At 40.3% G+C, this 15,269-nt stretch overlaps 1 protein-coding gene across 1 annotated transcript; it reads left to right on the forward strand.

Annotated features, from left to right (window-relative positions):
• Window positions 1-261: 261 nt before the first annotated feature.
• LOC136442832 (probable 28S rRNA (cytosine-C(5))-methyltransferase) lies at window positions 262-9,418 on the forward strand. Its single transcript, XM_066439788.1, has 16 exons — window positions 262-493; window positions 912-954; window positions 1,189-1,285; window positions 1,485-1,745; window positions 2,344-2,531; window positions 2,987-3,072; window positions 3,272-3,365; window positions 3,670-3,775; window positions 4,267-4,444; window positions 5,053-5,193; window positions 5,660-5,799; window positions 6,204-6,293; window positions 6,642-6,764; window positions 7,224-7,321; window positions 7,754-7,878; window positions 8,347-9,418. Exons 1-16 carry the CDS (start codon window positions 388-390, stop codon window positions 8,631-8,633), a joined length of 2,163 nt encoding a protein of 720 aa, XP_066295885.1. The 5' UTR covers window positions 262-387; the 3' UTR covers window positions 8,634-9,418.
• The last annotated feature ends 5,851 nt before the right edge of the window (window positions 9,419-15,269 follow it).

The following is a 15,269-nucleotide window of genomic DNA, read 5'->3' on the forward strand; positions in this document are numbered from 1 at the left end:
GGAGAAAATGCGCGAAAATACGCTTTAATCTGTGGTTTACGTCTTTTTTACGTTGAAGAACCGCAAAACGTGTCGATGAGTGAAGGCGATGAAACAAAAAATCAATGGAACAAAAATGACAAAAGTATCAAAATGTGATAAAGATATATCACTTGTCTGTCAAATAATGCAAATACTTATATTTATCTGTATCAGAAAGGCTATATCAAGTGGGCAGCTCCCCCTAGAATGATGGCTAATAATTTACTACATGTGCGTATGACGCCCTCATCACTAACAAGCTCGTACACGTGCGGTGTCGACTGCTTCAGTTTTTCGTCTGCTGATCGATTATTGCAGATTTTTGACCGATTTTCTCCGATCTTGAGGGTAGAATCGTGAGCAGACATGGGTCGGAAGAGACCAGACCCCTCCGAGGCCCAGAAGAAAGGTCCCGGGCGGAAGGCGAGGAAACAGAAACCGCCACAGATGCCGCGACAACTTCTGCAGCAGGGTTAGTTGTGGGAGGGGGGCACGGTCAGATCTGTTTTAGAGTAGAGTAGAGTAGACCAAGGAGGTTTGATTAAACCTCCTTGAGTAGACTAAGAGTAGATCCATTCGGCAAGGAAGAAAGATTTCTTCCAGTTGAGGCCGCTCATTCAATTACTGAGCTGTCATTCTAGGTACAAATCTTATAGGCGATTTCTTAGAAACAGATTTATTGTTTGAGCATCCAAAAATATGAAATTATAACAGGTTAACTTAGCTGGTAGTCAAATTATCAATTTTGTGTGACCCAGGTAAATGGTAATTTGATTAAAATGCATACGTTAAAAATCTATACATGTAAAAAGTTAAGGGGTTTTGGTTGTAAGTTATCACAGCTTTTACTTTACTTCTCTTCATTTTAATTGTACTGTTTCTTATTTTAGAGGGTGGATCCCCAAAGATACTGTCGAGCCGACAAAAGCAGAGGTAATCATCTTTTTGCTTTCCTGAATAAGAATTTGAAAGATACTCTGCTAACTAAGAGTAACTTAGTATTAAGATTCAGAACATCCGGATCGATCCAGGCTCTAAACACTGCAATATTGCAAGTTATTAGAAACCTACAATTGTTAACCGTTTTTGCAAAAACTGCAAATTGTTAATTATCCTAATTGTTAATTGTTAGATGATGGACATGTACAATTTGTATTTTCAATCCAGATTGGCCAAAAGGACGCAGAAGGCAGTCAACAAGGCGACTGCAAAGGAATCACAGAAGAAGGTACCAGTGACACTGGGACTGACACAAGGACAGAAGGTAAGGTTCTGTAACTATTATCTTTATTACTATAAGTTTGCTGGATGCAATAATTGTGGAGAGTAAAACATGACTTTCAATGGCATAATTTTATGATGTCATGACGACACTTGTCCTGTATTCTTGAATGTTTTGACTTGAAGTTTGAACACCAAAAATATTCAAGTGATTTCAAAATGATACGTTTTTCCCTGTGCAGAGACCTCGCACTGGATCTGTTAGTGACAGTGATGAAGAGAGCATCAGTGAGGAGGAGGAGGAGGATGTTGAAGAAGATGAAGATGTAGAAGAAGAAGAGGAACAGGAGGAGGAGGAAGAAGAAGAGGGGGAAGATGAGGAGGATGAGGAGGAAAGTGAAGAAGAAGAAGAAGGCTTCACTGATGAGAACAAGTCATGGCTTCGCCTTGCAGGGAAGAAGAAGAAACTGGACTTGGATGATGAAAGTTCAGATGACGACCTGGTTAGTCTTCAAGTTATCAACAGCTTCATTTGGTAGCAGTGACTGAATGACTGTGGTGTTACTCTCACCTAGCTTTTAGCATTTAAGTAACTACAACTAGTACTACACCATGTAGTTAACTTCAGTTTGCCAAATACACAGATGTACTGAAAGACAAAAAAGTATCATTTGCTAAACGATCTGAACCCACCAAATAGAAGTTGTAACACATATTTGATTACATTTGTACATTTTATGAATATTCAGTGCTGAAATATACTCTTTTCAGTGTTAGCGGAAGACAGGAACATTGACACTGTACTTTTTGATGTTAAAACTGACTATAGTATCAGTGCAACCATTTTGTTGAATTCTAGATTTTATTCTACTTATTGTGTACACTGTAAGTCTAAATTCAAGTGACTCAACTGTAATTTAGACTGATTTTCATGTTGGAATCTGACACTAATTTTGTTCAGTTTATCTATTGTCGGTTGGGCATCAGAAGGATGACGGCTGAGACAATGATTTACTAGTTTTTACCTTTTGATAAAGAAAAAGTCTTCACCAAAATCTATTTACATACAGTTTCATTTCATCAAATATTTCAAATCTCCAGCCGGCGGATGAGTTTCTTGACGAGGATGAGGGATCAGAGGGAGAAGAAGAGGAAGATGAAGACTCGGACAACTCTGATGACAGCAGTGATGATGATGATGATGATGGAGAGGAGCAAGAGGGAGATGAAGCCTTACTGCCGATAGAGAAGGCTTCCAAGAAACTGAGAAAGAAGCAACAGAGAGAAGAGTAAGACAGTTCATGCAATTTTTATGACTTTCATTTTATGAACAAAAAGGGGTCTCTACACCTGTCTAGTGGCCTCATATCTCCTAAGCTTTATGTCCTACTAAAATGTTAGATGATTTTGATCTGTACATTAAAATCTAAAACTGAAATTTTAGCATGGAAGAAACCAAAAGTATGATCATAACTTAAGATGACCATTCCCTCCAATAGATTAACTTGAATAGCACACATCTTATTTTTACACGGTAAAGTTTAGTATGCCTTGAATGCAGAACCACATAGTCTCTTCCTTTGCTTGATGCTTATTGTCATTCTGTGTATGTTGTAACATATGTATGCTTATATTTTGTTACCAACAGTTGTAGAAGGTTCTCAACTAGATATCTATTGAAGAGTAAATGTAACATACTTTTTATATGAGGTTTAACCAAAGAAACTCTGTTGTGCCTCTATAGGATACTAGCAGAGGAGGAACTTCGCACCAACATCGCAGAAGCTGAAACATTTGTGCTGCCCAGCGGCCAGGAGATAGAGAAGGAAAATATCCTTTTTGATCAGCAACATCCGTACACAATTTTTGGTTTGCCAGCTTGAATGGGAGTTTTCTAATGGACATATACTGGTAGAATGATAATTATCAATATGCCTGCCTATTTGTAGGATTGCTGAATGTAAATGGAGTACTGCTATTTTTGACCTCGACCTGTGCTGTTGTTGTTTGACCTTGACCTTTGCTGTACGTGTGCAGCCCCCAGACCTCACTATGATCCACTTGCGCATCCAGGAGAACATGGCAGTGCTGAAAGACTTCATCAACAAACGGAAAGATGACAGGTATTAAGAGGGGGAGGGGGGCAGTTACAAGCATCATTACATGATTTTAGATGCCTCTATGTACTAGTATCCAGTATTGACCCTAGCTAACAAATTCGTGAACAATAATTATGGTTTTGGTAGGTCTTTTTATTTTGGAACTGAAAGCAAACTGCAAAGTTACAAGAAGGTCAGTGCCTTGATATCTCCTGGTTGTTCTTACATACGTTATGTATCTTTGCCTTTTTAAAAGTGCATATATTGAATGTTGTGAGATACTGCCATCTGTGTTCTCTAATGTCCTGCTAATTCTACTTTTCTCCAGACCCCGTAAGGAGTATGTACATCTGCTACAGAAGGACCTGTGCCTGTACTACAGCTACAATGACTACCTGATGGAGAAAATCATGCAGCTGTTTCCACTAGCAGAGGTATGGATGCGAAAATGTAACATGTAGATGTAGAAATGACTGTTCAGAGCTCATTAAACTGTGTCAACTTTGATAGACTTGTAAGCAGTGTAGTCCTGTTATCTCCAAGTAGATGTTGGGGTGGACAGTTGTAATGTTTTTTTGACATATTTTTACCCCAACAGTAGAGCTGGAGAGGAGGTGTAGTACCGTACTAGTAGTGTTAAGGGAGATGGTCAGATTAGGAAATATAAGATTTCCATGGTATACAAAATTGAATTCAGGTTGACCACTCTGCTGTTGTTTTGTAATGAAAAGGTTTTAAGGGGATAATTTTGTTGCTGTTCTGTGAAATATTACAGGATAAATGCACAAATATTGATGGGGTCAACAAAGTATAAGGACACCCAGTAAGACAAACCCCTAGATCTTATGAAAACAGCTGTATATCTGTTCTGGTATAGCTGGTATAACCGCCCTTCGCCGCAACACACCAACATTTATGTCTGTAGGTGATAGAGTTTCTGGAGGCGTGTGAAGTGGACCGTCCCGTCACCATCAGGACCAACACCCTGAAGACCAGGAGAAGAGACCTGGCTCAGGCCCTCATCAACAGGGGCGTCAACCTGGACCCCGTGGGGAAATGGTCCAAAGTAGGGCTGGTGGTGTACGACTCTGCTGTACCCATTGGTAAGGGCTATGTTCTTAGTTCTTCTTACTTAAGTCGCTTTTTTTCATGCACTTCTGCTAGGGATGTTGCTGGAAAACATAGACTTTGTCTGTATAATAATACAATGCTAAACTTTCTTCCAACACTAAGGTATTCACGGATCGAATTTTCGACGACCACTGTCGCCTTCTTCAGGATCAATAAACTCTTGCGAGTTTACGTTCGGCAGTGATTGGTCATTATTGATCCTGAAGAAGGCGACAGTGGTCGTCGAAAATTCGATCGTGAATACCTTAGTGTTGGAAGAAAGTTTAGCATTGTATTATGATTACTACCAACACAGATGAGCTTTCATTATGACTATGTCTGTAGTTTGATTGGAGGCTTTGAAGAGTGTTGCAACACTGCACTTTTTTGGATCAAAATGTTAAGAAACATTACACACTGTCATTACACTTACAGTTTTAAATAGCTTGAATGGTGTGACTGCTGAGTACCTTACTGGCCACCTTACTATAAATCATCCTGTGTGTGTTTCTGCACTGCAGTTTCTATGTGTTCTGCTAGAGGAAGCAGTGCAGTTTTGTTTGTTTTTTTCTCTCTCATCATCTCAACTTGTTGTTTCCAGGTGCCACCCCTGAGTACCTAGCCGGGCACTACATCCTGCAGGGAGCCGCCAGTTTCCTGCCCGTCATGGCGCTGGCACCGCAGGAGAAGGAGAAGGTTCTGGACATGTGTTCTGCACCAGGGGGGAAGACAACATATATCGGTACGGACCCTGCATGTTGTTTATGGATGGAAGCTACACATTAAATACTTGTTTCATAGAATTTTAAAAGTCACTTAAAAATCAAAATCTCTCAAGTTTTCATAGTCCAATGAGATTGTTTTCCAAGTGCACATTCTATTGATCCAAGGTTAAATTAACAGGGCCAAGTTCTTTTAACATCTGAGCACTTGTTGGCAGCCTTCATCAGGGTGTAATGCTACTCCTTACCACATGGTGTTGTTGCAACTAGAGAAAACTTTAGTTGTGTATGTGTTATCAGAATTCTACCTTCAAATGACTCCCTGGTCCCAACTTGATGAAACTATTCATGGAACTGTTGATTTGTTTGTTTGTTTGTTTGTTTATTTATTCATTTAGAATATCCATCAGTAAACTGCATCATGTTGGAGTCCTTTTCTGATATCACATGTAATACAAACATGATCTGAATATTTGCCCCCTCCAGCCCAGCTGATGAAGAACACAGGGATGCTGTTTGCCAACGATGTGAACAAAGACAGAGTGAAGGCCATCGTGGGGAACTTGCACCGTCTGGGGGTCACCAACACTGTCCTCTGCTGTCACGACGGAAGGCATTTCCCCAAGGTTCGTCAGAATGTTAATTAAGAAGTTGATTACTGTAAATCTTGAAATGTTTGCAGTGGTATTCTATTTTTGTGGTATTCTGGTCACCTCACTATAGCAAAATCATAATGCAGGTAATATTTGTTTGTGTGCTACAGCATCATTTACTCATGAACTTAAATCACCACAAAAAAAATCCTTTCCGCTCCTACTGCAAAATGAAATTCCCACACCTTTTGGTGTATAGGGCAGTACCCATCTTCATTTCTAAATCCATTGGGCCACTGCCTCTTGTCTAAAGGCATGGTTACATTTGTCTTGCAGTTTTTGTGTCGTAGGATTTTCCCTCTTAAAGCCACCAGATAGTGATTGTATACTTCCTAGATAAACAAACAAACAAACATAAATTGTGATTATTTGTGCAGGTGATTGGTGGGTTTGACCGAGTGCTGTTGGATGCACCCTGTACAGGAACAGGGGTCATCTCTAAAGACCCCTCCATCAAAACCAACAAGGTAAGGTTACTTTTCTTTCTCCTACTTGCTATGTAACAGTCTTTGTTTTGCTATTACTTTTGCAGTAGTAATTCTCTTTTTGCTCGCAAGGTATGTACATTGTACCATTTCTTTTATTGCTGCTGTTTTTTTTATTCTACAAAGCTGTAAGCAACCAGAAAATACTGCTAGCTGGTGTGTTACCCCAAAGGGCGGTTATACTGGCTATACAGATACAGATACAAATACAGATACAAATACAGATACAGAAAATAGTAGGAGTCAGAAAATCTGCATAAAAAGCAATATTGAAGGAAAAAAATTAAGATTTTGCTATAGTGTCTAACACTTGTACAACCCTGTTGCCAGGACGATGCAGACATCAAGCGCCATGCCCATCTCCAGAAGGAACTGATCCTGGCAGCCATCGACTCCTGTGATGCAAAATCGCCCTCTGGTGGCTACATTGTGTACTGCACCTGCTCTGTCATGGTAAAACCTTGGGACTTACACTTGGGTCCCTTTCACACAGCAGAAAATTGCTCGGCCAACGAGTCTGTGAGCTCTAAATGGCATTTTCAGCTGTAGTCTGCCCTGTGTTCTGTCGATCATCATAAAATTTTTAGAGATCGACTGATATTGCCTTTTCCAAAGTGATGGGGTAGATTTTCAGGTGGAAAATATGCTCAATTGTCTGGAGATCTTTAAATTTGGTGACCCTCTGGGGATCAACAGGTACGGCCAAAGCTCATTGACTGTGTGACAGGGGTTTTTGGGATATCTTTTTTTATAGAATTTTGTGTTATGTTGTATCTTATTATTTCAGGTTGTGTTTATGTTAGTGACATAAATGTTGTATCCTTTACGGTATATCACATATGTTTTCACTAGTAGACCTCTATTCATTATAACAAATTTTTTTCAACTCTATCCATTTTTTGTGCTTGACAGATTGAGGAGAATGAGTGGGTGATAGACTACGCCCTGAAGAAGAGGAACGTGAAGCTTGTGCCGACTGGGCTGGACTTTGGCAAGGAGGGATTCACAAAGTAAAACACAAAATGTTATGTTATTTCTGCTAAACATTTTACATCTATTATGCATGAATGTTGGCATCCATAGTTTCATTGATATAAAATATTTTTGATGCAAAGATACATGTACTGTAAATCCTGATATTCGGAGTGGTTTTATTTTTGTGGAATATCTTTTTGTGCTACAGTATTGTTTCAATTGTAAACTTAAAAGCACCACTTAAACCTCCCTTTCACTCTACTGCAAAGTTGAATCCTTGTGATAATAAATGAATTTACAGTATTTAGGGGGTTTTGGCAAAATAATATAACAGATAATGTTCTTTCCTATGTTTCCATCGTACGTGTATAATGATTTTTGTTTGCTCTGGTAAAATTTGTAAAGATATAAGAACGTGTGTGAAGATATGAGAAAGGTCCGTTCTTGACACCTGTCTCTGGACATAGGTTCCGTGAATTCAGGCTCCACCAAACGATGAAGCTAACACGGCGGTTCTACCCCCACACACACAACATGGAGGGCTTCTTTGTCGCCAAGCTGAAGAAATTCTCCAATGCTATACCAGGGCAAGGTAAATAACGAACTCTTAAGTTGAAAAATGAACGACAATGTTATATACTTTCAATAGAGAACAATCCCAGTCCCATAGACATTGTCTTACATATATTATCCATGGATACAATTTCTTTTGTATTGTTAAACTGTCATTGTACAAGTTAATTCACTTTTACTTTGTCATGGATTTTTGTACACAAAGTCAGGTATGATATTGTACTAAACCTATCTTTTGAGAATGTGTACAGGAGCATTGTACCCATTGTATCAAGTTCTGCAACATAGGAATCAGTCATCAGGGACTTACACCTTTACGATTTCTAAGAGGAGTTCACATAACAGTAGGAAGCTGATTTCAACTAGTTACATTTTGATTAAAGTATTTTCCACTCCATACAGTGTATAGGGTGGTGCCCATTGGTGTCACCTAAGTCCTTGTACCACAAAACTTGTTGCCTAGCACATGTCTTATTCCTACCCTCAGAACCAAATGCAAAGGAAGGAGAAGAGAACAGTGAGACCTCTGAAACGCCAACTGAACCATCTACCGAAGCTTCTGCATCGTCATCTCCTGAGAAGAGATCTGCTCAAACGACCTCACCGACCACCAAGTCCAAGAAAAATCGCCTCTTCTGGAAAAATAAGAAGTCTGGGAAGTCTCCTGATCTTCCAAAAGCCAAGACGTTCAAAGGGCAACAGAAAGCTGGCGCAGGAAAGAGAAGAAAAGGCAAACAGAACACAGGAAACAAGAAGAAACAAAAGAAGGAGTAGACAAGACATTTGAAGATGTAATTTTATATGAACATGTAAGATACATGGAGTAGCAATTCATAAAAACTACAGAAAGTGCTCAAATTGCAGAATATGGTTAAGTGTAAGTAATTATTTTGACAAATGTGTTGTTTTATATATTACACTATGTTGTAACCATTTAGAAAGCATATCCAATGTGAAGTGTCAATACCAATGTTAGAAGTACTTGTACCAGTTTTGGGAGGCAAATTCCTGCCTTTCTGACACCAATTAGACTTTTGCATGTTGGATTCAAAAGAAAATCCAAGAGGAAATTGAAGGTACAGGTTTGAAGAAAAAACCTGTCCATTTATGGCACTATATCATAGTACATGCGCCAAAAATAATTACTCAAGCAACTGGATAAGATTTTGAGTTGCTTCCAGTTGCTTGAGTAATTATTTTTGGCGTATCTTATTACCTGGATGTCTAACCTTCATCAACGTATCATAGTACATGTATTATGAATCAGTATCTCTTTGAATTTAAGGAAATTCATAGAATTTATGACTCACTTGCCCCCAAAAATTAAGAATACAATTGAAGTAGCCTTCTTGGCTTATCCTCCATATCCTTATGCTCCAAACAAGCAAGCAAAAATATGACTTAAGTACATTTCTTAGTTAATGTGTGTACATTCTACCATCCTCTTCTTGAAAGACATACGAAGACAGTTTTATCTTATGTATTATGTTCCTTGCATTTATAAGGAAAATAGATTGTGGGGAGAGAAATAAATGATCTCGATGAAAATATCACAGAAACTGTGTTTATGTTGTAGTTTGTTTTTCTGGCTGAGTGAGCATTTTGAACGAGCTGCATGGAATAGTGTATATCTTATTCAGCAAATGCAATACCCATCGTCTGCACATGCTAAGGTATTCAGCTGCTAGACATATTTTAGGCCGTTGGCTCAATGATATTGCCAGTTCTTAGAGGCAGATGTTGTGTATTTGATAGACTTAACCTTATCCATGAAGAAACGCTTACATCCTGACTGATGCATACTACGTATTGCTGTGTACACTGTCAACCTATATGTGTTAGAATGGCGATTCAAAACCTGATTTTGTCTAAGGTATATCGTACAACAGCATATCTTCACACACACGCATTGCATCTGCAAGGCATCTGCGCCCCTTGTGACTGTTTTCCCCTTGATTTATAGACAAAAAGGTTCTAAAGATCCTTAAGGATTAAATGTATCAATTTCTATTTACAGCGAAGTGAGAAACGGCGAAGTAATTCATTCTCATGAGACATGACCATTTACCGTAATGTACGTCACTGTAGAACCGTTTCACCAATGTTCAGTCACAACGGATCGCTGTTACGGGAATATCTCGTAAAACACCTTCAAATAGGATTTGAACCGTTTATGAAAATAAGCACGTAGCAACTTTAAGCAAAGCCTTGTTAGTGTGGCTGTCCTCGGTACTGAACAGCCATACATGGGCGTGATACACTGTCCTTGGTACTGAACAGCCATACATGGGCGTGATACACTGTCCTTGGTACCGAACAGCCATACATGGGCGTGATACACTGTCCTTGGTACCGAACAGCCATACATGGGCGTGATTCACTGCCCTTGGTACTGAACAGCCATACATGGGCGTGATACACTGTCCATGGTACTGAACAGCAACACATAGGCGCGTTATGCTGTCATTGGTACTGAACAGCCATATTAAGGCGTGCTATGCTGTCCTTGGTACTGAATAGCCATAAATAGGCGTGTTACACTGTCTTTGGTACTGAATAGCCAGTTTTAGCTATATCATCCCACCTGCATCATTACGTTACATTTACAGACTGAATAAGCTTTACAATTTTACAGCCGCAACAACAAGGATAAACATCCACACGGTATAGATCCTATACACCTGGCCTGAGCTACCCATGGGTGAAATACACTGATCGTCAGGGGCCCGAGCTCCTATATTACCGCAGTCCTCTACTTGAGTGTACCTGTCCACACCTTTCGGCAGCTCGGGGTGGATGCCGCACACCTTAACCACGGCGGCTAGGGTCGCGTTGTCTGCTGGAATGGCGGCGTTCTGCAAGTTGACTTCGTGCGGAATGAAGAGTCCGTTCCGAGGATTCCTCAGGAAGAGAACGTAGCGGGTCTGGACGGCTACCTGCGTGCGGGAGCAGGCCGTGACGTTCCCGAGGTAGGACACGGTGACGCTCGGTGGTAGAGCCCCGCCTTTTAGAACGCAGTAGACGTCCAGTTTGGCTTTGTACACGCTGTCCTGGCCTTCTTGTGGGATCTTCTCCACGATTCTGCCGTACGCTACGATGTCGGCGCCGTACACGCGCTGGCTGAGGCTGCTACGGGCGGGGGACGGCAGGAGGTTGCAGGTTCGGTTGGGTAGGACCGTCCCGACTGCAGCGTCCGTTACCAGCGGCGTCAGGAGCAGTAGCACCGCCACTTCACACATAACAGTCGATAACATTCCGAGGACACAAGCTCTTGTAACCGCCATTTTCGCTTAGAATAAACTTCACAAAATGAATATCATCACCATTTGAGATAACGAAGTTCTCAACGCTATCTTTCAGATCGCAGATGAATATACAGTGCCGTAACTCATCAGCAAACCAGTTTGCGGCCAAGTGTATCTGATTCACGTACTGTTACAGTGGATGTCATCAAGGCCATGCCTGCCTTTTAGTTTCCCATCTCTCCTTGTGACCTGAAATTGCCGGAGCTGCTCGCGATAGCGGAAGATCGATTCCCATGGGCGTTAAAGAGATCCAATTATCTGGGAATCCTTTACCCAGATCAGCGCATGGAATCCCGCGGCAAGCCTCAGTGATTCAGCTCTGTTAGATATATCCGACATTTTCCCCTCCAGGACATGGAAAACGTGAGTTTTTATCGGTTAGAATCGAAGAGGCTGCGACAGATATCTGCGCTGGGAACATGGAGAATCGACCGCTCTCCTCTCTACCTGATCCTTCTCCAATAAGTGACGAGGCTGGGCTGACGACGTGACGTGCATATCCGTTTAGCTCCGGTGATGCTTGCGTGCCATCAATCAAATAGACCGGCAGGGTTTCCGTTAAAAGGCCACACAAATTTGATGCCTTGGTTCTCGGATTTTGTTTGCAAAGAAGTAATGGAGCGGGCAGAGAAAATGAAAAAGAAACAGGCTTCCCGTTATAGACCCAAATGATCCATCAAGGGCCATAAAGTAAACATGTCAACATGTCAATGATCTGAATATTAAACATATTGGTGTATAGATTAATATAAAAGTGTAAGAACTGTTGATACTAACATAAACATCTATGGATTGATTCATATCCCGAATTGTACACATGATGTTTTCTTTAAGTTTTGTCTAATGTAAAAAGAAAAATTGAGTGGGCGAATAGAATAAAATGAAATAAAATAAAACAAGAAATACACTTTTTGTGGCCTAACCGCAATGTTTTGGCGCTGTGGGATGCCATACATTTAGATGCCTCGCGGACTTTTGAATCCAAAGACCTAATAACTGTGACGCATGTGACCGTTTTACAAAATCCGCGTGTGTCTTTCTGATTGATTTTGGCTTCAGTAGGCTAAATCCATTGGCTATTTGAAAGCCTATCACATCATGGTGGTTCCGCCATGTTTTGACAGACTATAGGCTGTTTTAACGACGCACTAAATCGTGATGATAGTCTTACTTGGATATTCCTCTCCGGCATAACTGTGGATAGAAAATGCGATTTGCTTAAGCTTTGGGTAGAAAGATCAGAGAAAGTCATGAGGAGCTCGAGCGACTATCTGTTAACGTTGTATGTATAGCCAAGTAATTATAATTGGGCGCGTTCAAACAAAAAGCAAAACGTATTCTTTTATATCTCAGTTTCAAGATCCCCAACATGCGAGATAGTATCGAAATCAAGGTAAAATGAAGTAAATAATGTGCAATGAGAACGTTTGAATCTAAAAATAGCTAGCATAGATGATTTCCTATTTGTGACAAAGAAATTGCTTGCTAGTAAATAATGTTTACAATGTATCAATCTCAACCGTCTAAGCTTATAACGCATCGAAGACGTCCAACAGTTCACTTGGAATTCAAAGCACATGTTAGTAACCATTTCCAGGGTCTATTCTGTGAACAATGTTTTGTAATAGCAGACCCGCTTACTACAACCAGAGTACAATGCACAGGAACGCAGACAATAATACCAGCTTGGACATTATTGAAACGGTATAAAGCTGTTTGTCTTTTGTTGGTTGCGTGTAGATTTCAGCTAATATCACCACTTTGCAGCGGAATGATGGTAAATAACTTTTAGGGCAGGTTTATATAACAGTTCATCTCATTTCTAACGTTGCTATTTTCAGGATCAGACATATGTGTGGTCCGCACTTATACCATTACCAAGAATCGATATGGCAGGTTGAGTAGCGGAGAAACCATTTATTCAAGCGCTCTACACCCACTCCATTTTATTGCATTCTGCTCCTCGTTTGTTTTCGCAAACATGCCAAAATGTTTCCCCCCAAAAAGAGAAAGTTACGTGTTTTCTATAATATAATGTTGCATATAATGTTGCATTCTCCTCATCCCCTGTATTGTAAATGCTTAGCATGGTTGCGCAGGGATGACTGTATGCCGTAGTGTATTGTATCATTGACCGGACAAGCGATGCAATTATAGCCATTATGAAGGAAATAGATACGCTGTGACTATCATTGGGCTCGTGGGACAACTGATGCTGATTTGATGGAGTATCAGACTGATATGCAGTGCCCTAAGGAATTATCCGGCGAATTTATTGAGGTGCGTAGTGATCAACGTTCGCCGTACGAAATTCATAAATGACACAAAATATAGCATTTTTTCAAACACAGTATTTATGAACGGTAGCAAATCTTATCAACACTCCTTGATCCAAAATGATTTTCAATTAGTTTTGAATATTTTGCCGACAAACGAATCACCTGTTTACGATTCGCTCGCTAAATGTTGGTCCGTGATTGATGATGTGTTGAATGAGGTGCTACATTTTCTGTGCACTGTGATACCAAAATCGAAAATACGTTTTAAATCACCTGCGTGGATAGATGTGAACCCAGTCATACAAATCCAGTAATTCAGGATCAGGCCACTGCGATTTGATTCCTTGGTAGTACGATCTTTGCAGGAACAAATAAAGCGAGCGGGTGAAATAAATTTGAAAATGAAAAAAAAAACATATCGGCAACCACAATCCTTCCTCAGAAGTCACAAAGACAACATTCTTGCCAGGTTAGTATTTAAAGAATGGATTTTGAGCTTTCAAACCATGAATGAATTGAAAACCTTTCACAACTAGAAAGACGTCTACAAGAATCTTCAACAGCTCTTAGTACCAAAAAAGTATTGGGTCTTAGGGTTTGCTACATAATCTGAATGGTATCTGTTAATGTTTTTGTAAATCAGAAAAAAGTGTTGCGGGCGAATCCGGGAACCAAGAACTTAAATCCACGTGGCCTTGTAAATCACATCTCTTGTGAGTCATTGATTTTGCACCATTGACAAATGACGGGCACACAAGGGTAATAGCGGCGGACTGAGAATCTAATATCGAGCGAGGAAAACTCAACTCCCAACATTGATATTGGTTTCAGCATTGACCGTGACATATCTCATGTTTTATTACCTCATCTTCCTTAGCCTGATATATAGAACAGTCTAGATCAATTCCGTACAGTATAGGGGTCGTTGTCCGGCAATTGTCTATACGGGGATGTTATCGCTAGCAAACTGGGCGGCGCAACAAAAATTACTTAACCTTCTCCCTGCTGTCTAACCCCGTAACCAACGAGGAATTGGTATCCAAATGGCTTCTCCAGTGTGCTAAAGGTTAAAGATAATTCTAGGTGGTTTTGCAAACAGATTCTTATAATTCCTTTATTAATGCTATGTGTTCTGTATTCTAACAAATTGAATATAAAACCGCCAAATACGGCAAGAAAAACGTATATTCTTGCATATCTAGAATTAACACGTGCACCTTATTTCAAATTCATGATATACATGTATGCCCTCTACAATTATCATAACCATGGTTCACTATGAATGTACAGAAAATAGCGAACCTCCTACTCCGCATGGTAAATGCCTATAACATTGTAGTTTTATGAGGAAACTTTGCACATGTAGAAGCTATACACTGTAGGCTGTATTTACCGTATACGCGTAGCAAAGTGATTCACGAGTATGTAATTCGAACGCCAGCTTGCAACCTTTTTAATCATAATTTAGGGAGCACCTCTGATGCCTTAGACCTGCCAACATTCGCCATTAGCACGATTTAATAGGGATAAAGTATTAGCCTCGCAGCATATGCCTGTAACTCACATGTTTAAAACGTTAGGTACGCACCATTACGTTATTGCACAGCACCCGTGAGGAATGCGAAGCAAAAGGAAGCGCTCGATCCATAAATCTTGCAGCTTGTCTCAGCCCGATTGTCTATGATTTTTCCCACGGGAAACCCTGTACCTACTAATGACGGCAGTGGCATGAAATTCGTTGGACGTTCATAGTTTATAGTTATGCTCCAAAATATGAGTTATATCGCTCCATTTCGGGCGAAGCGAAACGCCCACCAACATGTACA

This window comes from Branchiostoma lanceolatum, chromosome 10 (genome assembly GCF_035083965.1).
Source record: "Branchiostoma lanceolatum isolate klBraLanc5 chromosome 10, klBraLanc5.hap2, whole genome shotgun sequence".
Lineage (NCBI taxonomy): Eukaryota > Metazoa > Chordata > Leptocardii > Amphioxiformes > Branchiostomatidae > Branchiostoma > Branchiostoma lanceolatum.